At 49.8% G+C, this 25575-nt stretch overlaps 10 protein-coding genes across 10 annotated transcripts; 4 read left to right on the top strand and 6 right to left on the bottom strand.

The window, feature by feature from the left end:
- The first annotated feature begins 1712 nt into the window (after window positions 1-1712).
- Window positions 1713-3647, top strand: F5B22DRAFT_595035 (chorismate synthase). The gene is made up of 4 exons (XM_047974105.1): window positions 1713-1955; window positions 2006-2084; window positions 2144-3107; window positions 3157-3647. The coding sequence occupies exons 1-4, from the start codon at window positions 1909-1911 to the stop codon at window positions 3249-3251; spliced, it is 1185 nt and encodes a 394-aa protein (XP_047834048.1). The 5' UTR covers window positions 1713-1908; the 3' UTR covers window positions 3252-3647.
- A 363-nt stretch (window positions 3648-4010) lies between these two features.
- Window positions 4011-4845, bottom strand: F5B22DRAFT_661338 (uncharacterized protein; the record flags this gene model as incomplete). The annotated part of the gene is made up of 2 exons (XM_047980359.1): window positions 4011-4465; window positions 4539-4845. 2 exons carry the CDS (start codon window positions 4843-4845, stop codon window positions 4011-4013), a joined length of 762 nt encoding a protein of 253 aa, XP_047834047.1.
- A 1388-nt stretch (window positions 4846-6233) lies between these two features.
- F5B22DRAFT_595032 (WD40-repeat-containing domain protein) lies at window positions 6234-8377 on the bottom strand. Its single transcript, XM_047974104.1, has one exon. The coding sequence runs from the start codon at window positions 8293-8295 to the stop codon at window positions 6691-6693; it is 1605 nt and encodes a 534-aa protein (XP_047834046.1). The 5' UTR covers window positions 8296-8377; the 3' UTR covers window positions 6234-6690.
- Window positions 8378-10266, top strand: F5B22DRAFT_595031 (enoyl CoA hydratase-like protein). The gene is made up of 3 exons (XM_047974103.1): window positions 8378-9127; window positions 9184-9567; window positions 9628-10266. Exons 1-3 carry the CDS (start codon window positions 8767-8769, stop codon window positions 9735-9737), a joined length of 855 nt encoding a protein of 284 aa, XP_047834045.1. The 5' UTR covers window positions 8378-8766; the 3' UTR covers window positions 9738-10266.
- Window positions 9636-10571, bottom strand: F5B22DRAFT_514161 (RNA polymerase 2 general transcription and DNA repair factor tfiih component). Its single transcript, XM_047972568.1, has 3 exons — window positions 10358-10571; window positions 10116-10264; window positions 9636-10054 (listed from the first exon to the last, which is right to left on the bottom strand). The coding sequence occupies exons 1-3, from the start codon at window positions 10374-10376 to the stop codon at window positions 9986-9988; spliced, it is 237 nt and encodes a 78-aa protein (XP_047834044.1). The 5' UTR covers window positions 10377-10571; the 3' UTR covers window positions 9636-9985.
- Window positions 10572-11273: 702 nt separating this feature from the next.
- F5B22DRAFT_514281 (uncharacterized protein) lies at window positions 11274-11926 on the top strand. Its single transcript, XM_047972570.1, has 2 exons — window positions 11274-11698; window positions 11798-11926. Coding segments are annotated over exons 1-2 (279 nt in total). The 5' UTR covers window positions 11274-11420; the 3' UTR covers window positions 11799-11926.
- F5B22DRAFT_514079 (uncharacterized protein) lies at window positions 11879-13380 on the top strand. The gene has a single exon (XM_047972567.1). It carries the CDS (start codon window positions 12055-12057, stop codon window positions 13039-13041), a length of 987 nt encoding a protein of 328 aa, XP_047834042.1. The 5' UTR covers window positions 11879-12054; the 3' UTR covers window positions 13042-13380.
- Window position 13381: 1 nt separating this feature from the next.
- On the bottom strand, window positions 13382-15297 carry F5B22DRAFT_514172 (putative voltage-gated K channel beta subunit). The gene is made up of 4 exons (XM_047972569.1): window positions 14945-15297; window positions 14670-14744; window positions 14529-14608; window positions 13382-14402 (listed from the first exon to the last, which is right to left on the bottom strand). The coding sequence occupies exons 1-4, from the start codon at window positions 15060-15062 to the stop codon at window positions 13635-13637; spliced, it is 1041 nt and encodes a 346-aa protein (XP_047834041.1). The 5' UTR covers window positions 15063-15297; the 3' UTR covers window positions 13382-13634.
- A 915-nt stretch (window positions 15298-16212) lies between these two features.
- On the bottom strand, window positions 16213-20389 carry F5B22DRAFT_595022 (uncharacterized protein). The gene has a single exon (XM_047974102.1). The coding sequence runs from the start codon at window positions 19818-19820 to the stop codon at window positions 16845-16847; it is 2976 nt and encodes a 991-aa protein (XP_047834040.1). The 5' UTR covers window positions 19821-20389; the 3' UTR covers window positions 16213-16844.
- Window positions 20390-21264: 875 nt separating this feature from the next.
- On the bottom strand, window positions 21265-24136 carry F5B22DRAFT_595021 (uncharacterized protein). The gene has a single exon (XM_047974101.1). It carries the CDS (start codon window positions 23610-23612, stop codon window positions 21882-21884), a length of 1731 nt encoding a protein of 576 aa, XP_047834039.1. The 5' UTR covers window positions 23613-24136; the 3' UTR covers window positions 21265-21881.
- Window positions 24137-25575: the final 1439 nt, after the last annotated feature.

The following is a 25575-nucleotide window of genomic DNA, read 5'->3' as shown; positions in this document are numbered from 1 at the left end:
CGAGCTTCAGGTAAGTGTCATTTCCCTAATCTACGTCAGTCACTATCGACACCATCTTCATCGATATTTCAGAGTGCCACTGGGTCTAGGACTGATTCCCGCGGTCACAATTGTGCTGGATGCCTCAGCCTTGAACCCGATTGATTTTGAGGCCTCTGTCCTATTGATTAGGATATTTTTTATTTTATCTTGCTGTCCATCCACTCCCTTCCCTAATATCTGTTACATTGCTGCCTACATGGCCCGTGCAATTCAGTAGCCTGTATCACAGGTCCAAATCGATCGCCTTCAAAGGCTAGGCATCACACAACATTTATACATCTCATCCCAGTCATATCATCGGACATCAGTATTACTACTACCTAGTATTACGGGTACCTGAACCGACCACTAATCAATGTTATCGTTCTGTCCCGCTCGTCCTCAACTCCAAGGCCCTTTACTTTTCAACCATACCCGACAAACGACCAAAAAAGGGGGAAACATGGTCCATATGCCCGGAATTGCACGAGGTCGTAGCAGATCTGCTCAAGGATAATAAGCTTAAATTTTCTTTTCACCCAGCAGACGATGAGCCCAACATGATTAACAGCTATGACACGAACATCATGGGTCGTTTCACCTGCTACAATACGAAGTGCAGTTCAAGCGGCTGGCCAAGCAAACAAATTGCCATCACCATTCGGCTGTACCGAAACAATGAATACAATGCGAGGGTCTGGCATCAACGATGTAAGAGGTGCAATCAACTCTCCAAGCCGATTTTGGATGGAACATACGCGGAAAGAGTTGCTTACCGCCTCAAAAAATGGTCCGGCGTACCTCTCAAACCGCCCGAATATTCTAAAAAGGCCGTTAACCGCCCACACTACAAAGAGTTATGTGAGGGATGTAAGAATGGCCATTGTAACTACTCTCAGGGTTTGCCTGAGGAATATTAAAGTAAGCGATATAAGTAATGCCGCCTTGTTGTTTAGGACCTTGATGGCTGACCTCAACAAGTTTCTAACACATGGCGCCGGTAAAGCCGACTTTACTATCACGAAACCGAGGGGCTACTCGACTCGGGTTAAAACGAAGTGGTTTGAGCATTCTGGTATGGAGGGATTGATTGGCTTAAAAGTTTGTGCCATAATTGTACTCTTAGTATCCTCCTGTACAGCTGTTTGGGGCACATGGTTAATCCACTAGATGTTGTCAACGAGGTCACCCCAACGAAGGTGGCTTAGGAGGGACCATATTAGTGAAATCTGGCGCGCTCAATGAGTCGTTGAGAGACGGTCGCCAAAATTTTCAACAATGAACAACTTCAAAAAGGCAAAAGAAGTGTAATAATTAAATACGCGCGAGCTCATTGTGATTTTATCAATCGTGTGTCAAGGGCGTAGCTTCACTTCCCTCGGTATTCGAGCACTGCACCCTGTCGCCTCGTAGACGGATCCCACAAAGTTGCGCAGCATGTCGTCGTTGCAAACAAACCTAGATCGGCCGGCCTCTTGGAGAATTGCTTTCGCGCCCTGAGCTGTAGATAGATCCCTGTCACTCTACGGCTCTAGAGCTCAAGCATAGGGAGAACGAAGCGCTGCTATCCTGACAAGGAGATCTCTCGTTTGGGTCCTAGGTCACGTGCCCACGTGCAGCAGGGTAATTGAATAATGTACATCTCCACGTGCAGTTAGATAGGAAAAAGTGCTTCTCGAATACCTGCTTGTCCAGCTTAGGTGAAGCGTGGCGAAAAAAGGCTAGTACTTCTTTGTAGTTATCGATAACAGGGTCTAGTATCCAGTAGGTGGGCTTATTTTCCAAGTGACTCAGAAAGGTCCTGTTCACGACGCCATAAGGCCTTCAAGTCCACAGCAAACAGATTGGGCAACCAAACCTTGCTCTATAACATTCATCTCCGTCAAAATGTCTACCTTTGGGCAATTCCTGCGGGTGACGACATACGGTGAGAGGTAAATACCTATTTTGACCTTGAATAGCGCTCGCCGCTGAATTTCCGTAGCCATTGTCCCAGCGTCGGATGTATTGTCGACAATTTTCCGCCTGGAGTGCCGGTCTCGGAAGAGATACTCCAACCTCAGGTTAGTATATAGAACAAAACACCACACACTTCTTGAACGTTTTAACTCAAAAATACCAGATATCTCGCCGCCGTCCTGGCCAAAGCTCTATTACAACACCTCGAAATGAGGCCGACCTTGTGTCAATCCAGTCAGGGGTGGAAGGGGGTGTCACCCTAGGTACCCCGATAGCCATGGTCGTCAAGAACCAGGACTTCCGCCCCTCGGACTACAAGGGCAGTACCATGAAGCAGTACCCTCGCCCCAGCCATGCCGACTTCACTTATCTTGAGAAGTACGGCGTTCGTGCATCGTCAGGTGGGGGTCGTTCCAGTGCGCGAGAAACAATCGGCCGTGTAGCCGCCGGCGCTCTTTGCGAGCACTACCTCAAACTCGCCCATGGGATTGAGATTGTCGCCTGGGTCTCATCGGTCGGGAATATCCATCACATCCCACCAACGCCTGAGTACCCTTGCCATTCCCACAACCCCAAGTTCCTCCAACTACTCCAAGAGGTGACACGGGAAACCGTTGACAAGACGGTAGTCCGGTGTCCCGACCCGGAAGTCGCTGCCAAAATGGAGCAATGCATTTCCGACTTCCGCGACCGCCAGGACAGCATCGGCGGCACAGTGACGTGCGTCATCCGAAACGTCCCAACTGGACTTGGCGAGCCGGTGTTCTCGAAGCTGGAGGCGACGCTCGCCCACGGAATGCTCAGCATTCCAGCGACAAAGGGCTTTGAAATCGGCTCTGGGTTCGAAGGGACGGAAATCCCCGGGTCCACCCACAATGACATGTTTATCCGCAACCCCGTTACCGATTCGGATCCCAAGAACGGATTTGCGAAGCCAAAGCTCACAACCTCGACGAACAACAGCGGAGGTATCCAGGGAGGAATCACCAACGGCGCGCCCATCTTTTTCCGCGTCGCCTTCAAGTCGCCTGCCACGATTGGACTGCCTCAAGAGACAGTCACATTTGAAGGAGAAAGCGACGGCCTTCTAGAGGCCAAAGGGCGTCATGACCCCTGCGTTGTCCCACGTAGGTCACTCAACCCAACGAGCAAACTGATTCCGCTAACAATATGTAGGCGCGGTTCCAATCGTGGAGTCCATGGCTTCGATTTGCATTCTGGACGCTCTTTTGATGCAAGGGGGGAGAAGGATGGCCGGGCTCGCGCGGTGAAGGACAAAAAGTATATTCCTGTTATATTGAAAAAAAGTTAAATAGGTGGTCTCGGCCCCAGCTATAGACTAGAGAATGAAACCATGCCCTCAATCAATTGAATAGGCTGGTATGTGATGCGCGCAATGTCAACAAGGGCTGGTACCTCCACGGTAGCATTAGCCAAAGCGGCGCCGCTTGCTGCCAGATTTGACAGCCCATGGTATACATAGCAAGTAAAGTGTACAAGGTTTTAGTAAGAAGCTTAGAGTCTGGCTGTTTCACCAAGGAGGCGTGTCTTGACACGAGGTTACGCGTGAGATTGTTAATCTTTTCCATTCAGTTGATTGATCACGAGGCATGTATCCGGAATAACATTCTATCGCGGCCCTCTTACACGGCTGGTGGCATTACGACTAGAGAAAATCACTTAAGTCTATTCATCACATAACGATGCTTTCGTTGGTCTTCCAGCAATCTTCAATCTTCCTCAACGATTCCTCACTCAAATGCGTGCTCTAGAAAAGACAGAGTCTCCATGTATCTGTACTCGCATGGCTTATTGTCGGCGTCGCGAGCCTTTTTCATCACCTGCGCGACCTCCCCTCGCCTACCACTTAGCCATTCCTAATTGGCATGCATTTGTTTTTCGCACATATTCAACATTACTTCATCGACCTGCCTATGAAACTCGTCACAGTCCACTTCACCAGATCCAGAAACCTCGAGCAGCTCATCACGCCACGTGGAACAGAGGCCAGCAATTTTGAGGAGTGCGTTCTAAGCCTTCTCGGGTCCTCCGGCAAGTGGTGAAAAATCATTCAAGTTTCTAATGCGATCTAGAAAGGGGAGCAAAGTCGTAGGCCAATCCTTGCAGTTGGCCTTGCTATCGTTATTCTCGATAGCCGTATGCACTAAATGATCCACCTTGCGGCGGGCCGCAGAGATAATCATAGTCTTTTCTCTGTTTAAGTCAGATTGAGAATGAACGCGTATGTTCTCGGTCTCGCCTATAATCAGTTCTCGAAGTATTGAGTCTGGGCGGCTGTTCTCCAGGGCCTTGGTGCAAATCATCTTCAACGTTTCGATATCTGCCAATTCCACCATGAATTTGGCAAAACCAACTATGAAACGTATGGGTGTGTGGAATCCACTAATAGGAACGTCGGCGTACTTACTGTGAAAAGGAATTTCCTCCAATTCCTTGAGACATTTGGGCCTTTTCATTAGCGTATCTGTTAATCAATCAGTCCCCCTTTCAAGCAAATACTCGCAGTCTTTCTAAGCCCTTGCCAATTGGTCCCACACTACCAGTGTCGGAAGGTACCCTCTTGTTTTTGGGTTTCGCTTGTGTAATTGCTCGTGTTGCTTCTTGATCTAGGTACTGAGGCTCTGGTACCTGCTGTGGCTCCTTCGGGGCAGGGCGTTCGCACAAAACCATCGAAAGAATGCCATTCACCATACCTCGCGGGCATTTCTCACCATCGTGCACGCTAGTCGGAGTTTGTGACCTCGAAGTTGGTGGCCGCGAAGAACGGCGAGTGTAAAGCATGCCGGGGTCGGGCTCAGGGTCTGATTGTTGTGAGCACTCTGAAACAGGTTGTTCGGAACGCATGATGGCAGTAGTTGGATGGAAAGCAAACGTTGAATCGAAGTGTATCTTGAAAGATGCACGTACTTCTGTTGCATCTTATGTCTGGCTAAATGTCTGGCTTGTCGGATGTTTGACCGGGCAAATCAAGCAAAGCAAAGCGGATACGAAAATTTGTGAGTATGGAGAGAAGTCAGAGTGAAAGGAATGGGAGCAAGACAATGTAGCCACGAGGAGGATTTCGAAACTTGCTATGACTAAAACATGGTAGACATGCAACTTCCCTGGTGTTATTCGTTCGCAACTTCATCCTATGAAGTATGAGCGGCGTTAATACTACGTTGGGAGGATCTAGATACATAAATACCGGGTATGTATTATGTTTGTATCTTGCCCCTTTTCGGTGAGTCAGCAAGGTAGGTAGGTATACCGCTACACCGTGTGGAAGTTACGATATTTACATAGGAAGATACATACGCTCCAACCAAGCCTCGAATGGAGTAGTAGTGCTCCTAGAATGAGTACCAGCCCAGAAACGACGACATCACGTTACTATTTTACCAGAGGGCATAGAAGGAGGTATGAACCTATGTTCCAGTCCTCCAGCTCCAGCTCCTGGCCCTGTTGCTGTTGCTGTCACCGGTGCTTTGAGCAGTCACAGCTTCATGGTTTGCGTTATGTGTGTTGCGGGAAGGTCAGAACAGTAGCCGAGATTGCGGCTTTTGCAAGGTTTGAATGGACAAGCACCAATCCATGACCTAGCTATCTTGAGTCCATGCTCCTCCCGGATTTTCAGGACATGGACGAGATATGTGCTAAATAATTAGTATCATGAACCTAAATTAAAATGGATATACATACATCGTAAATACCCAGCGGCCCCATAGAGTTGCGGTTCAAACTCGGCAAGTGTGTTAGATACTTAGGTGGTAGCTTAAGATGCAAGCGACAAAGTAAAAAGTGTCAATGGGTGAGCAGGCCCCCCACGACCCTTCCACTATTTCCCATACATAACGTCCAAAAACTCATGGTGTCGCTTCTCGTCGTCGAATTCTCGGAGGACGCCAGCGACAGACAGAGAGGCGCGATCAGCTTGTCCCGCAAATACCTGCGACTGCCATCTCCCTTTCCTGCATTTGCATGAGTAGATATGCTGTTTACAACAGCCAATTGCTGACGCCCGCAAGTCTCAGGCAACCGTAAGCTAATGATGTTACTTCCATGATAGAAGAAGTAAGCGGTGGGAGAATTACATCACATCAATGGACCTCGGCGCCCACCCAATCGAACAGATGGCAGGCACAATTCTGCCCGCTCAGCCAGTAAGAGATGCGGTGATCACCAGATCTCTCGCCAGGGACCATCCCCTGGGTGCAAGACGAAGTTCTTACAAGCGAAACTGGAAAATTGCGTAGAGGCTCAAGCATATTCATTCTCATTGCCTCCCTCTAGAGAAACAAATTGGTACCAACCTAGACATATCAAGGTATCATTGACACTCGAATCTACGTCAACACGCAATCGAATAGTATACGTAACATACAAAGTATTTGTGACGTGTGTATATCATTTCTTCTCCTTTCTTTCCCTTTTCCTTTCCCTATCTTGGCTACAATTATGTGTAGGCAAGCAAGTAAACAAGCCATGAACGCCGTCGCAATGCAATATAGCCAAATAAAGCAATTAGCTATACAAGTGGCAGCTTGCGTCTCTGCAAAACAAGTCGCACTTTTATCCATGCGTCTATATTAGATCTTGACGCCTTCCCAGCGCCAATGGTGCTTCTATTGCCTCGTCGTCGGACGATTAGGACTCAGTAGAGCAATAATAAGACTCTTTAAGAGAAGGCTTTATGATTTGCTGGGAGCATCAATCGAAGCCGACTAGAAGACTGTCTAGCATGCCACTGGTCTGGATCGCCTTTTGGGCTCTCTCAACCTCAAGCTTGACGCGACGGTAAAGTAGCCTAAAAGCTGCGGCAAGTTCCGCGCTCTCATCCGCAAATTCCACGTATAAATCTAGTAAGTGCGTCGCAACATCTGTGCATATAGACACGTACCGTGGGTCGACGATGTGTAGCTGCACCCACTTGAGAATCGGCTGTACGGAGATCTCGTCGCGACCCTCGAGAGCGTCACGTAGAGCACTGCGGTGACGTAGCGCCACAAGCAACGTCAGAACTGTCAATGGACCATGATCCTTCGACATCGGATCAAGCACGCGGTCCAATGCGCTTCTGAAATTGCCATGCCGTAAGTCTTTTTGCCAGGGCTGTTCCCGTTTGGGGCGTGCGAGATCGTTTGCTATTACTACATCCGCACCTTCGCCTACCATCTCTAAACGCTTGGTGGCCGAGGCTTGCTTCTTCCGCTTGTTTTTGGCATTGTCATGTTTGGTGATGGTGCCTGCAAGAAGCGCCTCCATCTCCTTTTCTCGTTGACGCTCGCGTGCTGCTTCGGGGCCTGTTAGACGTGTACGCAATGACAGCACACCGGACTGCATGCCCACGGCCAAATGTCTATCATCATCATTGGCGCCAGCGGTTACAATGCGCACAGCGAGAATGGGAGATGGATATTTGGCACCGGCAACTACATTCCAACCCGTGGTCTCGTAAATCTTGATATGGCCATCGAGGGAACCTGATACGACACGACGGCCATTGGAGGCAACACTCAGAGAAGTGACAGTCTTCTGGTGGTTTGTAATAAGATGGCGAGGCTTAGCCGCGACTAAGTCCAAAACGGATATCTGGTTTCCTGAAGAGGCGAGAACGGTCGTGCCAGATGCAAGAGGTAGGACGTCTTCAATAGGCGCCTGGTGCTTGAACACCATCACAGAAGATGAAGAGCTCGGGGTTCGTGGATCCCAGACGCGCACCGTGTTATCGTAACTACCACTGACCAATAAGTTACTCATGGTGCCAGGTATGAAGGCACCTGAGCGAACGTAGTCTGAATGGCCATTAAAGACTGTGGTGCTTTCGGAGCTAGGCAGATCCCACAACCGAACAGTGCGATCATCGCTAGCGCTCATGAGGGTAGTGAGATCGGTGGGCGAGAACTTTGTTGTCCACACGGGCTGTTTGTGTTGTGTCCATGTCTTGAGGATTGCTCTGGACTTGATATCGAAGACTTGAATTCTCCCCGAGTCTTCTCCAGCGACCAGGATGCGACCATCGCGTCGGATCTCGCCACTCCGTGCATTGTCTCCGAAGCGCGTGAATGTCTTGACCAGCTTCCTCGTCCTGACCGAGTAGATCTGCACCCGCGGGCCGGCAGTGACGGCGAACAGGTCGGTGCTGTCTCCCTTTTCGTTCGCGACGGGCGCCGTAATGTGGGTGACAGGGACTTCGGTCGGCGTCGGAATAACGAGTTGGTTCTTGAAGGTTCGCCAGTACTTTTGCTCCGCAGTGACTACTGAAGGGCCCGCGGGCAGCTTCAGTCGTTGCAGAGGTGCCACCTCGGCCGCCATCTTGTCAATTGATGTGCCTCGTGTCAACGAACGAAGCAAGCTGCAAGATGCCTACAACCTTCACTTAATTTTTTCTGCTTTGACACTCGCGCCTAGGGAGAGGCCCCACCATAACTTTTGAGCTAAGCATGGCTAGTGGCCGTTGTGATAAGCTGATAAACAGATATCGATAAGAGCTGTAAAAGACCGGTACCTAGGTACCAGTGTACCATTGTCTGTTTCATCGTCGTCTAGACAAGACAGGGAAGTGATTGGAGTTCTTGGGGTCCCGCAGCATACCTCGGCTTGTTCCCTTATTCAAGAAGTAGCTTACCAGGATGTAAATGGAGATAGGTTGTCATCATGTAAATCAGAATCTCGCATGCTGTCTCTCGTTCTCTTTTACTCATCCATTAGTACCATCTCCTCCAGAAGACCGTATGATCATTAGTCCAAGCGTTCATAATACAAGTACATCTCTAAGTCCCCAAAATGGCGCCATCACTAGAAGGATATGATAGCTTCAAGCATTTCCTGATCTCTTCACCATCTGAATATGTAGCCCATGTGGAGACAAATCGGCCAGAAAAGCTCAATGCATTCATCGAAGATATGTGGCTTGAGCTGGGCCAAATTTTCAGGAAACTATCACACGATCCCAGCGTGCGGGTGGTCATATTCTCCGCCGTTGGAGAAAGAGCATTTACAGCAGGTCTCGACGTGCAGGCGGCGCAGCAGTCGGGCATGCTTATACCAGATGGAAAGTCGGATGGAGCGAGAGCCGCTACCCGCCTCAGGCGGCACATTCAGGAATTTCAAGACAGCGTTAGTGCCATTGAGCATTGCGAAAAGCGTATGTTTACTATCTCTGTGTTTGGTCTTTGTTATGGCACATCTAATACACTGCAGCTGTTATTTGCGTTATGCATGGTATATCCATCGGTCTTGCGATTGACTTGTCCTGCTGTGCCGACATCAGAATTTGCGCAAAGGATGCCAAGTTCTGTGTGAAAGAAGTCGATATCGGTCTAGCATCGGATATTGGGACCTTGAGTCGACTACCCAAGATCGTCGGCAATAATACGTGGGTCAAAGAGGTGTGTCTGTCTGCCAGGTTGTTTGGCGCTGAAGAAGCTCTCGCTGTGGGGTTTGTCAGTCGAGTGCTAGAAAGTAAGGCCAAGGCTATTGAGAGTGCAACGGAAATGGCGACCCTTATTGCTTCTAAAAGCCCTGTAGCTGTTCAGGGAACTAAGAATATCTTGAACCACTCCCGGGATAACTCGGTAGCAGAAAGTGAGTTATGACCCCGGAAAGAATGGTGCGTGCATCAGCTGACTGAACTCCCTCGCGAAGATCTCCGATACACCGGCGTTTGGAATGCAGCAATGCTTCAGTCAAATGATGTATCAACTGCCATGCTCTCAGGAATCAAGAAGACAAAACCAAGGTTTGAGAAGCTGTGAAATTAAGAGGCTGTATGTCATATGGGTATTATGAAATATCTATTAGTCTAGTTTGGGGTCTCCTGATGCGTTCCTTAGTAGTACAACATAGAATGCCTTACAGGTTAACGAGGATCCTTGCGCGGTCACGTCGACCAAGCTTTAGACAGTAGCCCGTGTACTGAGTACTCGCGACCGGTTCCGCGATAGACGGTTGCTGAAATCAAAAAAGGGGATGTTGCCAAGTGGCACAGTTCAATTGCATGACTTTATTTCTTAACATCTCGATCAGAGCCCGAGTCATCGTTGTCTATAATAGGGACCGTCTCCTTGAGTCTCTATCAATCAAGTTAGCTATAGTTACAATAAAGTAGATCAGTTGAGCGATCAGCTACGTACGTCCTCTAGTTTGGACTTGAGCTGAGCAAGCATGACATCCTTTATTAAGAGATGGGAATCATCGAGGTCCTCGATTATGTAGTCATTCTTGTCGCTATCGATATTAATGATAATCGATTTGATAGAAGGGTCGCATTCTACCAAGGTTCCTATGAAGCTATCAGAAAGTGCTAGATGATCATCAAAGGGTCTAGGCCCACAATGAGAGATGTCTACATATGTAGGGGAGTAGGTTAAGGTACCTTTGATTGCTCGAACCATTGTAGCTAAAATGAGCTGTCGCCGCCGCCGCCGTTGCTGCCGTTCGCTTGGGGTCTCCGATAATTCTTTGATGATATATCTTTCGCCTATACCTAGCTTTGGGGGGATTTGTATTGTGATACTCTGGAGATGTCAAGGTGTAAAAGGGTAACTGGGTTTAGAAGCGCCATGCCAAGACATTGGAGCGGAATAGCTAAGATGTGGCTTGCAGGCGTTCCTGACGTGGCTGTAAGGTGTGGCTTATAATGTATCTAAGTAGGTACCTAGATAGGTGCCTCCCTGAAGTTACGGTAGCAGCCACCCCCAATGATCTCCTGATAGCAATAGCTACATACAAACTACTGTAGTGAAATTCTAACTCTAGGGGTATGCTACTAGTGCGATAGAGTTATGAGCTATGTATGTCGGTATTGGGTTCAAAATACATACATAGATACCTGTATTCTTCTATGTGTATACATGTACACTACAACTAAGTACAGTAAGTGCAAAGGATTGAGGAAAAAAGTGGCTATGCAAATGCCGTGCTTTCCGAGAGATTCTAGGCCGGTACAGGAACTTGAGCGACCTACCGTACCATACAACTTTGCTAGAGGGTCGCCGGTCATGGATGACATGACATCAGATACACTACAGTGTCAACGTGTTGGGTGGTGGAGAATAGACAGCATGTTGCAATGCAGACCACTCAGCGTGGTGTACAAGAGCACATATTCTGATACCCCAGAGTACAGAAAACACATTGGGTGAAACTCTGGGTGTGAAGATGGGAATTGATATACTTATATGAGCAAGCAGTTCAAGCTCCCTGTACTAAGAAAATAAAAGAATGGTCGCTCCCTCGTGATTTGGAATTACCCCTCCAAAGGAGCCATCTTCATCCTACATTACACTATCGCCAACTACTGATCCTAACACGCCACCTAATTAGCACTCAACCAGCCCTGCCACTGTCAAGGGCGTGTTCCCTTTTGATTACATATGCGTCGTTCATTTGGCAGGGAAAGCTGACGAGGATACCGGTAGCCTTTTTCGTCATTACATATGATACCCAGTCTGGAAATTATTGCATTGTCATCAATTAGCACAGCCTCTTTCATACTCATCGCCAGCAGCGTCTTTCGTGTCTCGTCTTCTCTATCTCGTCGTTTGATTTCCCATAAGCGAACCTTCTTGATCTTACTTTGGTCATATTTCGTGCGATACTTTGTAATTCAACGCCGCGGGGTCAGTTGCGCCGACAGCTATATTGGACGAGGAATCCTTCAAAGTCAAGTTAGCTGTTCACCTGTCTGTCTCAGCTATAACTGGTCCGCTACATGGTGAGCGAATGTAGTTTTCTCGGCGAGCGAAGACCCCGAAGACGGTCTGCACCCTATTAACCGCGAACATCATACGTCTGATCGATCCTGTGTTGCCAGAGGAAAGAAATTTCGGGTGCATCATAACAAGCAGAGCGGATTTACACGCTGAGATTTGAATCTCTCATTCAAATCAATTGAACCTCGAATCCTCAGGCACCAGCCCATCCGGAAACAAGTGAGCGGCATCTCACATAATCCATCCGCTCCTTCCCAGGAAACCAAAAAGCGAAGGAGATCACCTCGACACGGCACTTCTAAATAACAAATGCATCAAAACAAAAGTGAAATCAACAAGTAAAAAGCAGACAGACACCATGGCCTTGGGATCCGAGGACGGGTCGTCAAACGGGCCCCAGCAACCCTTCGCCTACGTGCTGATCCCCATTCTCGGCTTCGGCGTGATAGTCACTGTATTGACCTGCTACAAATACAAGCGGAGGAAGCGACGTCTAGCGCGAATGGTAGCCGAAGACCCGACGCTTGGGCGCGATCCCGAGACGGGGCGCACGCGACTGGACAGGCGTGAACCAAACGGAACCGTGACAGGGAGGAGAAGGGCAGGCCGACGTCTAGGCTTAGGTGTCGGCAGCAGGGAGGAAGGGCTGAACGAGCTAGGGGAAGCACCGCCCGCGTACACGCCAAATGCGCCCAAGCCGCCGTCTGAGACGGGAGGTATTGAGTTGATGACGTACTCACAGGCTACGGCTGAAATTGGTACGAGCCGGAGCCCGCCTGGCTATGCCGACGAGTCGCGCACCGGGCCAGCAATAGGGTCAACGAGTGCTAGTGCTGGTGGTCCAAGCGATTCTGCTAGGATAAGCCAGGAAATGCGAAGAGACGTCCCGACAGGGACAACGGCCAGTGGTGCTGGTGAAACCATGAGATTAAGTGAGGAAATGAGGAGAGGCAACCTAGGAAATACGCCAGCAAGTGGCGCGGGTGACACTGCAAGAGTCAACGAAGAGACGAGGACGGATACTCCAGAAAATGCAACTGCAGTCGGCAGCGCAAGCGAAACTGTAGGATTCAGAGAAGATGCGAGGAGAAATCCTCCTCTAACGACAAGTGGTGCAAGCGAGCCTACAAGGTCGAGCGAAGGGATAGACGGAGGCGCCACAGCTCGGTCAACGGGGACGAGCAACGATAATGTTAATGAAATGACAACAGCAAGCGAGGGGGGTATTACAGAAAATACAACGGGAACGACAACAACAGCGATGAACGCAACAACCACCACGCCATCAACAACGGATGAACCCGCACCACCTCCCAAGGCGGTATTACCACCATCTTCGGGTTGAAAAATTGCAGAAAGCCTTGATCACGACTTACATAACGATTAATTCAGATGGGAATGATAAAATACTAAGTTTATTCAGACGAGCATACACATGCGTAGTGTATGACGCGGTAAGAACGCCGTTGGTGGGCATGAGCTATCATAGCGTGACGTTTCAGGATGAACCCGTTACCGTGCCGCAGGGTTGATGTACATACATGTCTTATATATAGGTATATACCCATCTGGTCGTTGCTTTATATATAAGGCAGTGTGACAATGCGTGTGTTTGAGCAGATACATCCTTACGCGACTGAATAAATAATTGTCTACCATGCGCGCCCATATCTCATGCTCCTCCAGTTGACTACGTAATGGTAGAAACAGGGCATGTGTTGCACAGCATATTGCAAGATTCACCTTAACCTTTATTCGCTAAGGCTACAACAGATAAAGATCGATCGCAGACTCTTATTTTGTACGAGGTGTATCTATCTACAACTTCTCGTATCTAGCCTCTTAACACACCCTGTATAAGTCCTCTCCAAAGTCGTCAAACACGCTCTTTTTCCTCATATCTAACTAAGCCCACATTTTCCCGACTCCTCGCACAATCTAGAACCGGTCAACGACCGCCGGCGGCTTATTATTCAAGATGGAATCGATCTTGTCCATGATCTCGGGCGTCAGCTTCTCCACGGCCCCGACGGCGCGCACGTTCTCGTAGACCTGGTCCGCCGAGCTCGCGCCGATGATGGCGGAGCTGACGTGCGGGTTCTTCAGGACCCACGCGAGCGCGAGCGTGCTCTGCTTGATGCCGAGGTCGTTGGCTATGGGCTCGAGCTCGTTGATTTGCTTGATGATGCCGTCGAACTTCTCCTTGCCCGTCCGCTGCCACCAGCCCTTGACGAACTCGACCTGGCTCTGCGCGAAGCGCGAGTCCTCGGGGATCCCGTCCTTGTACTTGCCTGAGAGCAGGCCCTGGCGCAGGGGCGAGAAGACGGTCAGGCCCGTGCCGACCTCGCGGTACAGGTGCGCGTATTCGAGCTCAACCTTCTCGCGGCTGAGCATGTTGTATTCGGGCTGTTCCATCACGGGGCCGATGAGGCCTAGCTTGTCGGCGTACCGCCAGGCCTGGGCGATCTCATCGGCGCTCCACATCGATGTGCCCCAGTACAGCGCCTTGCCGGTGTTGATCAGGTGGTTGAAAGCGCGCACCGTCTCCTCCATCGGTGTTTGTCTATCTGGCCTGTGCGCGTAGATCAGGTCTACGTAGTCGAGTCCTAGACGCTTCAATGATGCGTCCATGCCCTCAATGATGTGCTTCCGTGAGAGACCCTTGTTGTTCACGGGGTTGTCACCAAAAGCGCCACCCCAGTAGATCTATCATACGATGTCAGTGATTTCTCATTTTACAGTCATCACGTAAACTACAGGAAGACATGACGAAAGTAAGAGAGAAGGGATATCAAATGAACGGATAAGTGAGATTCTTTTGAGAATACATACCTTGGTTGAGATGACAAGGTCGTTACGTTTCCAGCCAAACTTCCTGATAGCCTCTCCCATTACCTCTTCCGATTTGCCTCCTATTAGTTTTCATTAGCATTATTCTATGTTAATCAAATCCAGTTAGACACGATCACTTACCAGAATAAACCTCAGCGCAGTCGAAGAAGTTAATACCGGATTCATACGCCGCCTTCATACACTCAAATGACTTTTCTATGAAAGGTCGAGTTAGCCTCCTCTATTCATTTTTCTCTCTTTCTAGCCGAGCCTTCCAATCGTGATTTCCTCGCAGGTAGCAGTGCCATGTTTGACTAATCACATGAGATTCTTCCGTCTCCCGAACCTCTTCCATCGGAAGGATCCTATTCGCAGCAGAAAAAGACACAAATACGTAGCGAAAGAAGCCGACTTACCATTTTCTGTGTACCCGCCGTATGTCAACCAGCCACCAAGAGAGATGGCTGAGACCTGCAGACCCGAGCGTCCGAGGAATCGATATGTCATCTCAGGAAGGTCTTCCGGAGGCGCCATTGTGGATGTAGTAGGCGAGGGCGAACGACGACGATGGGAAGATAGTTAGGTAGATTAGGTGAAATGGTAGATAGGATGAGAAATTATCCCTTCCGTCTCAGGTCAGGCAAGAGGTCCTTTTTATCTAGAAACGGGGTAAATATCGTCTGCAAGAGTCTTGTGGGTAGATAGATGATCTAAGTGGGAGGAAATCCGTGCGTCTACGCCTCTTATAATCTCATTAGTTAGGCAGGTACTTTATTAGCAGTCTTATTTCGTATGTGTAGGCAAGTACCGTAATGACGCAAGATGAAGAGGTCTCCTCCTCCCCACATGGACAAAGGGGTCCCGATGCATCTACTCCCAGACTATAGACAATAGGAGGCACTCTAGACAAGCATCAAGTCTCCCTTGCCCTTGGACTAGGCAGTCAAAAGTCACGTATATTTGTAAGCCTATAGAGGTTGGTTCACCTATCGCCGAGGGACATGCATGAAATTCGGGTCGAGAAAAGTGGGAAAGAGATGGCCAAGTCAGTCAGGCGGAGCGGGATGTAACACGGACGAAGACGAACAGCATTCATCAGATATCGCGGCCTGTCTGTCTATCTGTCTATCTATTTATCTATACTACATACTGCCACACTGCCCTCTACTCCCTACCTACCCTTGGACGAGTAATCAGCAGATGCGGGAATGCAGTCCAACGTCGACATTTGTACCACACCGGTAGTATTGCAAGGTAGCAGCGGGGTTACGTCTCACAAAGATATAGTAGAAGATCGATCTCGTCCCGCACCGGCGCTGTACAAACCCCCCGCTTCCCCCGCTTTTCAACCCTCCCGTTCGTCACGCCATAAACTGATAACTTACCTAAGTATGTACCTACCGTAGAACCCCTTACCTAATTATCGTCTGTACGTAAATGCGGGATTGCCTTGTTAAAGTGAAAATATTATGTATCTAGGGACCGCATTGTCCCCGTTATAGAGGATGAGCGGGAATAATGGTATTCAGGTAGCTACAAGATTTTAACGCCGGGCGATTGAGATGGCGGTGTTAGGAGTTTAGCAGTTGCGACTGAACATGTGAGGTCAACCGGTATCATCGGCTGTTCGTTGAGCGTCAGAAAAACAAGCAATCAAGTTCCCAGGGTAGTATGTGACATGCACATCAAGTCATATATAATGATAGATGTTAGGTCTACAATAAGTTGAGAGTAACTATGTGTCTCGCATGATCTCTTCTCCCGCTCAAGTCCGGGCAAAGCTAAATATATCCAATCCTCTCCCAGTCCACTATCCACCTAAACCACCATAGCCAATTTGATCATTCCCAATAAATATGTAAGACAAGATTCGACATCCTCAGCAACGGGGGTTTTGGTATCAGTACAGAGAGTGTGCGCAATATCATAACGTTCAGATGCTGCGCAAAGTGAGGTCTTCGACTTCCGCATACGAAGACACCCGACCATGATAACGTATAAATGTATAAGCCCAGAGATGAGAAAAGAAGACAGAATTATGGCTAATACAAGATACCATCGAATTCCCCCAACGCCTCGTCTAATCTTGCAATCATGACATCCGCTCCTATATCCACATGGAATGGCCGAAAATAGGACAAGAACGCTCATGTCCAAAAGTGAAGAATGCTCAAAAAGAATAATGTAATCATCCTTGAACGCCAAAAAAACCCCCCCATTGCCTGACCCGTTTTGTTAACGAGAGTCGGCGCCATCGAATCATCCCAGTCCTCTAAGTCACGCCAAGCCTAACACGGAATTCGAGAAGCAACCTGTTCATTTGTCCTCGAAGACTCTAAACTCTTGCTCCCTCCCACTCGTGACCCATGGCGGTTGAGTACTCGGATACTCGCTCGGGGCACTAGACCCTTGACTCTGCGTCTCATGTGGATCAGCATGGGCCGTGGTTAAGTCGCCATCAGCATCAGCATCCGTCATTACATCATCGTCAACGTGGATATTCACGTCTGGGTCGCAGTTCTCAACGTCTTCGCAACCCCGCCAAACCTCATCCTCTGGTGCCTGGCCATCTTGCCAAGATTCTTGGGATTGACTTTGATATGAATCGTGTCCAAGATCAGCCATAGAATTATCATCACCGTCCATCTCGCTTTCCGACTCCTCATCATCATTATCATCATCATAAATGTCTGCATCACTGCCGCTATCGGCAGCATTAATATCGAAGTCGATATCATCATCTTCAAAAACATTGACATCACCACGACCCGGTCTCCTGTCTACAAAGGGCGCATTGCTATGTGGTGTTGCGTACGCAGGAGTTGGGGCACGTGGCTCTCTAAAAATTTCAGGTATGGGGCTGGGTGACGCTGTGGTATAGCGAGGCGTGTACCGGTTCTGATGTGGTGAGCGGGTACTGCGCCGTTTGGCTGCCGCCACTAATTGAGCTGCCCGAGACGGCTGGGGTGAGCCATGTCGCTCGTTTATTTGGCTATGCGTCAGACTCAGCCTCTTTGCAATCGCAGGGGAAACTAGATTTTGGAGGGCCGGTGGCATTGAGGTAGTCCGTATTCGGGGAGGTTTAGACACTCTCCTTTCCCGGAGCACGGCTGGCGACTGTGTTCGCGAGCTAGAGCGCCTAGTTGCAAACGATGCCACTGTGGCCCTAGCATCAACGAAGACGTCTCGAGAAGAGGTGAGAGTAGACATGGCTCGCCAGTGCTGTTGCGCAGACGCTGGTCCTTGCTGGATAGTACAGATATCCAGAGCAGGTCCAGTTTGTTCATCTAGAATCTTATTCCAGACCCAACACTCCTCTTTCGCGTCTCCTTCAAGGATCTCCTGGCTACTTTGCGAGTCTGCATATACGCGGCTTAATTCGCGTAGACGTTGCCATGTCCACCCATTTTCATAGGCATCTTGATTTTGTAGATATGCCTCGGGGTGAGTGATGAACAGACGATGCGTGCCATGCGACTTCATTACGACGCTTGAGGTGAGGAATTGGACGTCCCACGTAGTAGGTGTAACCATTTCGGCGGGCGTCAGAAACCGTAGTCGGGAGTCTTTATGGATCTTTCGTAGAGGCACCCATGGCGAATGGAGGCCCAGGAATTTGGCAACACGGTGGTTGAATGTGGAGCCGTGATGCACATTGCCCTGCATGCGGGAGAAGGTCCGAAATAGTGTACCAAAGGCTTCTGACATAGCTTGGTGTGCACTACGAGCGTCAGGGCCACGAACTATTACATTCTTTATCAAGCCTCGACTCTTCAGTCGCTGTCCAATCATATTGTCAGATGAGCATGCGCGTCCGAGCAGCCATTCCGACTCAATCTCTGGCCCGGCCCATTCACCGAGGGCTGGGGACTGAGGTTCGGAGTTGCCAGACAACCGAACCCATGAATCTGCTTCGGTAAAACTGCCGCTGGAGAGACGCTGGCTATTAAAGTCACGAGACTCCAACCATACATTTTTGAGTGGAAAAGGAAGAAAGACAACTTCTAACTCCCATGGTTGTGCAAGAGAAGGAAATGAAGAAATGCCTTGTAGTTGGCTGAGTTGGGCTTTCAAGCTTTCGAGTTCGCTTTGCAGCTCTGCACGGTCCATTATGTAGCTGCCGGTGCTCGTTGAGATGGATACAACGCTGGCTGCGGTGTCATCGAGTCTATCACGGCGAGACCAGCCAGACGTATGACTTGCACTATCATTGAGTATCTTTTCGCACTCTTCAACACGTGTTTCTAATTCTGTGATTCTCAGGTCGGATTGGTCATGCTTCTCATGACATGCGTCATGCGCAGCGGCAGAGAATGAGATGTTTTCGAGATTCTCAATGCGTTGTCCATAACCCTGGACCGTGTTAGATAGCAGATGATAAGCTTCATTGTTCATCCTTGAGGTAGGTGATTGATCTGCTCCATTACTCGTGTCTCTATATCTTGTTGATCTGGGTGTGTTAATAACGGTTTGACCATCGTTCACGGATTGGTCGGTGTCATGGTCAGTGGCATTTTCATCCTCTGGCTCCGTAGATTGGCCCTTTTCCTTCTCCCTTAGTGGCTCCAGTACGGTAGATCTGACACCACTAAGCGTCTGTAATCCTTTCCCAGCAAAGGGCTTCAAATACGCTATCCGCGTGGAAGAGGTAGTTGAACTTGGCTGTGATGCCATGAGACACTGGCTAGGTATTGGGGGTAGCGAGACAGCTGGATCAGGTCCCGATTGTATAAAATTAGTCCAGGCCAAAGTATCGGGCAATGAAGGCTGTGTGACTTCCGGTGGCGGCGCATTTTGATCTCCATGGGAGGTAGGGCTAGGGCTGTTGATCGCATTCAAGTCCATATGCTGTACTACAGGTCCAGGTGGGTTAAAAGACAGGTCCGCAACTACAGGCGTGAGAGGCTCACGATTGGTTCTGGGTCGTTCATTCTCCTGGCCATTCGTGTAAAGGGGAGCGACAATGGGCAATGTGACCGAAGAATTATTATCACGAGCATCATCGTGGAAACAGGCATGATGCGAACACATGCACCAAACTGTCTGGTCCTCATATCCATTGGCAAATCCTGGGGGGAAACCTGCAGGGCTGCCTCTATCCAGTCCGCCCAAAGAGGCGCGACTCCAGAAACGACGACATCCACATTTGTGTCCACCGGCGCCGGGTGTCAAGTCAATGTAATTGCATGGGCCGCCCGGAAGGCTAGGTGAATTGGTAGTCAGGGGCGCATCGGCATATATATTGAAGAAGGAATCGCTTGGTAGCTGAAATTCAGAGGCGGGTCCTGCCATTGGGCTATTCGAGCGACAGTCGCTGGCATTGGAGGTCTATGGATAGCTGAGGGATAACGGAGCGGAACGAGAACGATGGGGAGAGCGTGGTATTTATGGTCGCGCCAGGCGCAGCGCTGTGTGGTGGCCGTGAGGATGTCGGAACCCTGCGCGGGCGACCGTGCCAATACACCGCTAGGTCGCGATCTGGAGATCTCTAACCTAGTACATGACTGCGTTGTGTTAGTCCAAGCTCAGTGTCATCCGCCCGCTCGACGAGCTGTAGGTTGAGCCTGCTCCGGCAGACACTGACCAAAAGCGTATATAGGAGCTCGGTAGAAGAGAAGGCGAATTGTATGATAGAAAGAGCGCGCCGAAGAGCTTAAATAAGAGACGGTGAACACTTGGCGTGGAATTTGAAAGAGCAATGCGAACGACGAAGGCGACGAAGGGGAAGTGAGGTTGCCAAAAGTGAGGCGTCCACCTAGGATTGGCCCGATAGCTGTACCTACTTTGCACAGGCAGGAGTCGAGGTATGTATGTATGTATGTAAGTATGGATGTAGGTAGGTAGGTAGTATGTACAGGAGTAGGTGGTGGTGGTGGTGGTGGTGGTGGGGTTGGGCAGAGAGCAGATGGCAGATGGTGGAGACAGGACACGGGAGGACAGGATGCCTACAGCATCGAGAGTCGCTTCGTGAGTCTGACAGCCGACAAATACACAGGGGGTGGAGTGGATGGTAGGTTGTGCATATCTACCTACATAAGTAGGTACTGTAGGTAGTTTATCTAGGCAGAGAACAATCACCACAGAATAGGTACAAAGTAGGCAAAAATCAGATGGAGGAACACAGCAAGACACACAGAATATCAGGGGAGTGGTTACACGTTGTGTATCCACCGGTTTCTGCGTTGCGAGCCAAGCTGGAGGTGGTGGCGTAGAGGTAGACCAGTCGACGACGACAACGGTGACAACGACGACTCGCTTTTTCTTGCGATCTACCTACGCTGCCTGCAGTGCGCACCGTACTTACACACACCCATGTCCTTCCTCGCAGAACTCGGATCGCCTTACTGTAGGTAGATACCTAGGTAGTGTTCTAGATAGGTACCTAGGTAGGCAGACACGCATACAGTAACCGCCCATGGACAGTCATCGCAGTCGAGAGGTGTCCAGCTTGTCACGGCTGTCTCGCAGCGCCCATTACGGAGTAGAGCAGGCAAAGACTTAACGCGCTTCGGAAGAAACGAATAAGAGGCGTCCAAACGAGGCAGGGATCTCGCGCACCAGTGGAGCGGCAGCCCTCCCCGCCCCGCAATCCCCCTCCCTCTCCCTCCCTTTTTAGGGATCCGGGATCCCTGCACCGTGAATGGCGCCGAGCCAATGGACTGGCGCAAGAAGCACGCTCTCGAGGTATCGACGCAAGCCGCTTCTCCGAGTCCACCGCCGAAACTAGGTGCTCGACGTCGAGCTGGTGCACGGAAAGTGACTTTGTCGACATGAACGAGCAGCTCTCATGCTCGCTCACTTACGAATTGCCGCTGCCGCCGCCGCCTCGCCGGAGGAAATGAGGTGAAACATGTTTACCACCTTACATGGCAAGCACAGGTGATTGGCTACGTAATCTAGGTAGGTGGTTTCTGCAGCAATTGCTGCAGGTGACTGGAGTCATGAATGATGAAAGCAGGGCGACTCTGTACGCCTCATTTCCTTCACTACCTAATGTAGGTATACCGTGTCTACATGACAAACGCTCATGATATTTTTATCTCGGAATCACCCCGGGAACCTCGAGCCTCCCCTGAATGCCACCGAGATTGCGGCGTTATTCATAGCTAATGTAGACCGTCCCATCGTCTGGGCACCCTGATAAGGGAATGCGAGCTTGAATCGGCAGCATTTCGGACATGTCAGAGCTATCGGTGAAATAAATGCAGAAGATGGCGAGGTGCTTTGCCCATTAAAGATTGAGCAACCCAATTCTATAGTAGATCGTTAGGCTAGATCATCTAATCATAATATACATAAATCTTGTTCGTATCAGGGTATATATAATACATTTGCTTGAACGCGTCGACTTCGTTATATCTCACCCCAGCTTCCCATGGGTCCCGTCGTGGCAATCATAGACCCAGTACCGACAGATCCGCCGATATCCCAGTAATGGCGAGATGAAGAGCAGCTGCTTCGTCTGACGGACCGGCGTGTGCTCTGGCTTGCACAGCTTGACACTGGTTTATGTAATGCCGCGCTGGACATGGTTGTGGCCTTGGACTTGCGCCTCTCTGCATTGCGAGGCCGCGACACTAGAGGGTGGTGTTGGCGGACTCTTGCCGCCATTGCTGCTGCATCCTGCGTGCCCGATGTCGGTCCTGTCATATGTGAAGCACCAGAGAGTGTGCTATTGCTGCTGGAACGCGGGAAGAAACGAGTTCTTAAATACCTGAATACCAGCCGGATATCAAGGTCTTGCTCCCACTCCTCTTGCGTGAAAGCGATGTTGCTGTCTGCCTGCAATTGTGATTTGCTATGAGCAGTTTCCGGCGGATGACGTGCCTGCGGTATATCGATGGGTCTTGAGGTTGTGATGGTCGGTTGGAATTCAGGTAAAGCCATATGATTCTCACGCGCTGTCCCATCCGATACTAGATGACTAGCACTTTCAGGAATGGCGGGTAGACCTGCATAAGGGATAGGCATCTGCTGGACCTTACTAAAAGTTGTGAATGCACCAGGATGGTCTGAAAGGTGATGAACTAATAGCCCCAATTCTTTGGCAACCCTTTCAAGCATCTTGCTCTGCCAGCTGGAATCCGGTGCTGCATCAAGGGACATTTTATCATCGCGATTTGATGACGGCAAAGCCGATGCCCTAGGCGTTGTAGAGAGCTCCTCCTCGTCTGGAAGTTCTTCACCGAAGAGGACACTTAACATCTTATCATCAATACCTAGAAGATCCTGTACCACCTTACGAGTAACATGGGTCCATATGCTCTCACGCTTCTCATGGCAATCGTTCATATTCTGATCGTGCCAAGACTCGTCCGCATTTTCCTCCCTCAGTCCGCCGGCTGCGGCCCCCGTCGCATTTTCGGCACTGTGATCGATATGGTGCACATTTGACGCAGTAGATACCGATCGACGTCGTCTCCGAGTTTCCTTCTGTATCTCCTCCAACAGATAGCGGCTGTGTTCGAGACGCCACGACTCTATTCGGTTTATTTTATCCCTTTCCTGGTTGCTTTCTTTTTCTAATTCCGCTTGCGCTAGATTCAGGCTTTCTCGCCGTCTCTTTATCCGCCGAGGATTATATTGCTCGAAAGCATATAACCTGTTCTGGACATCCTCGCCCATGCCCTCTTGTTCCAGCTGGAACAGTCCCAATCCATCGTGGTTAGGGAAAACGGGGTCCGTATGGGGAAGCGCTGTAGATGATACATAGAAATCGGGAGTAGACCGGAATTCAGGCAAGTGATTGTCAAGACTGTCTAACTCGGCATCGTCCTCGTCCTCAGCGAAATCGAGGAAGCTATCGGTACGATGATGTGCTGCGCTAGCCTCAGATGGGGCGATTGTATCAAGGCTTCCGAAAACATCAGATCGCGAATGACGTCGTGTTATATTAGACCTATGGGTTGATGTGAGGTACGAGGAGGTAGTGCCAGCATCAGTTGCCGGCGAGAAAAGAACCCAGGTCTGAGACTCATCGGTGGGTTGAACGGCGGGTACCTGAACATGCTGGGCAATATCGCTTTCTGGTGCAGGCCTGAAGACGCGTTGCGCAGCCTGGCGGGTGGGTTGGTGAAAGGCCATGGTGCTTGGTATCAAAAGGTGCCAGGATCAGATAAGAGTCACCCAACTAGGGGACAAACCCTGGCCCAGCAGATAGATACTTCCTCGCCCAGGTTGAACGACGAGACATACAATGGTTTGTTATATACAGATACGGATCGTCGACAGCGTATGCTGTTATCGTTGTTGAAGTTGGCGGCGACGGACTGAGGGGTGGCTGGTCTGATAAGCTGTCATATACAATAAATACATGGGCCGTTGGAAGGAGTCGAGGATAGCAGTGGAGTGGAAGGTCGCGGTTACCGGTATTTGTGATGGAGTGCTGGACGATGCCGGCACTAGGGAAATTAGAGTAGATTGGTAGGTTGGCAGGTATAATAAAAGTTCGAAAAGGCAGGCAACCCAACCCAGCACATCCAGATCTGAGAAAGGGCCAGGGCAGGGCGACTCTTGTGTCATCAGTCGATGACCTATTTAAAGTCGCGTGGGCTGTTCAGCAACAAGTTGCGAGTCGATACCACCTGGGCACCTGTTGGCGAGGTACTTACAGTAGGTACATATGCAGGTAGCCTGTAGGGGAGGGATCAGTGTCTTAGTGTGACAGCCCGGGTAAGGCGCCAACTGTCTTAGCTGTAGACTTAGCTGTCTTAGTGCGCCCAGACGGTGGAGTGGAGGTACCTAACCTCCCTATTCTCCCTATTGCATGCACTGCCAGACGCTGCGATCCGCTCTTTATCTAAAGTACCTCCCAATAAAGGAACCGGCTGTCCATCGGCAGGGTGTTGGGTCCGATACTGGCTCCGACTGGCCTCCCATTATCCAGCTGTCCAGTGTACCGCGCATTACCTACCGAGCCTATTATCTACCTAACCTAGGCGAGCTAGGGACTTATCTTTGAGAGGGCCACGGGACTCGTGCGTCGTGGTCGTGGCCCGCCAGCTAACAAACAAACGGTGACCCGCCACCGACCACCGGTATATCGACGTAAGACAATGGTTGTATGATGCGATGAGCCGCCAGCACGAACCATGCTTTCTCAGTGGTGAATGTCGGTCAATCTGATCAGCGTCTACCCATCACTCTGTCTGTTTCTGTACCCGTGGGCTGTCTGTCGTGCCATGCTGGTGTTGTATTTGCTCGAGCGGCCTCTCCCGTCCTTGACCTCGTCACCAGTATTTCGGGGTAGTATTTAATACCCATCCATGCCCGATCCTGACCTGGCTAGAATACTACTCCTGACGCCTCTGTCATGCAAAGATTAGATGAGAGAGTAAAAGGTACACGTATATTGGTACCCGAAACAAGGGAACACATCGCTTCTCATCGCGGATTTATTTCATCCCTGCATACAGTCATAGGTAGGCATATTACATATCTTCATTCTCCATAGCTAGGTAGTATTCTCAGGCTTATTTCGTAAACTCACTCAACCCTACGAGAATAAACGTCAGCAGGCTTGTCAAAGCGCTCTGCGCTGGGTCAAAATTGTTCGTTTGAAACAAGGGGAATCATGGCCTTAACAGTTGACTCTGATATCTGCTCCGGTCATTCAGCTGACCTTCCAAGCTGTATGACACACCCTTGAATACTACTAGATAACTACTAGATACCTACTGTGGTACCATACCTACTGCAATAGCTGCGGCAGAAAATACACCCGGAGTGATCGTTTCATCGCCTCCCCACTCGAGTAAGGCCAACTCAGTACCTAGGTATGATAAGAAATCGGCGTTTACTGTACAATAGCAAACTAATCGGATAGGGTGCTCTCACAGTCAGGTATCATTGCCTTTGCTGAATAGCCCTCAAGCTGAGTAATCAAGGTAAATGAGGTGACCAACTAGGTGCGAATAATGATACCCACCCATCTCGGAGATGCCTTGTAGGCTGTTTAGAGTTACCATAGTGAATGGGAGGTTATTTCCTCAGCGTGAAGATTATATAGTATACGATGTAAGAAGGGATGGTAAAATAATCACAGGCT

The sequence above is a fragment of the Xylaria bambusicola genome (genome assembly GCF_022495145.1).
Source record: "Xylaria bambusicola strain CBS 139988 unplaced genomic scaffold F5B22scaffold_7, whole genome shotgun sequence".
Lineage (NCBI taxonomy): Eukaryota > Fungi > Ascomycota > Sordariomycetes > Xylariales > Xylariaceae > Xylaria > Xylaria bambusicola.
The sequence above is the reverse complement of the archived record's forward strand: the minus strand, read 5'-3'. Positions and strand labels throughout refer to the sequence as shown.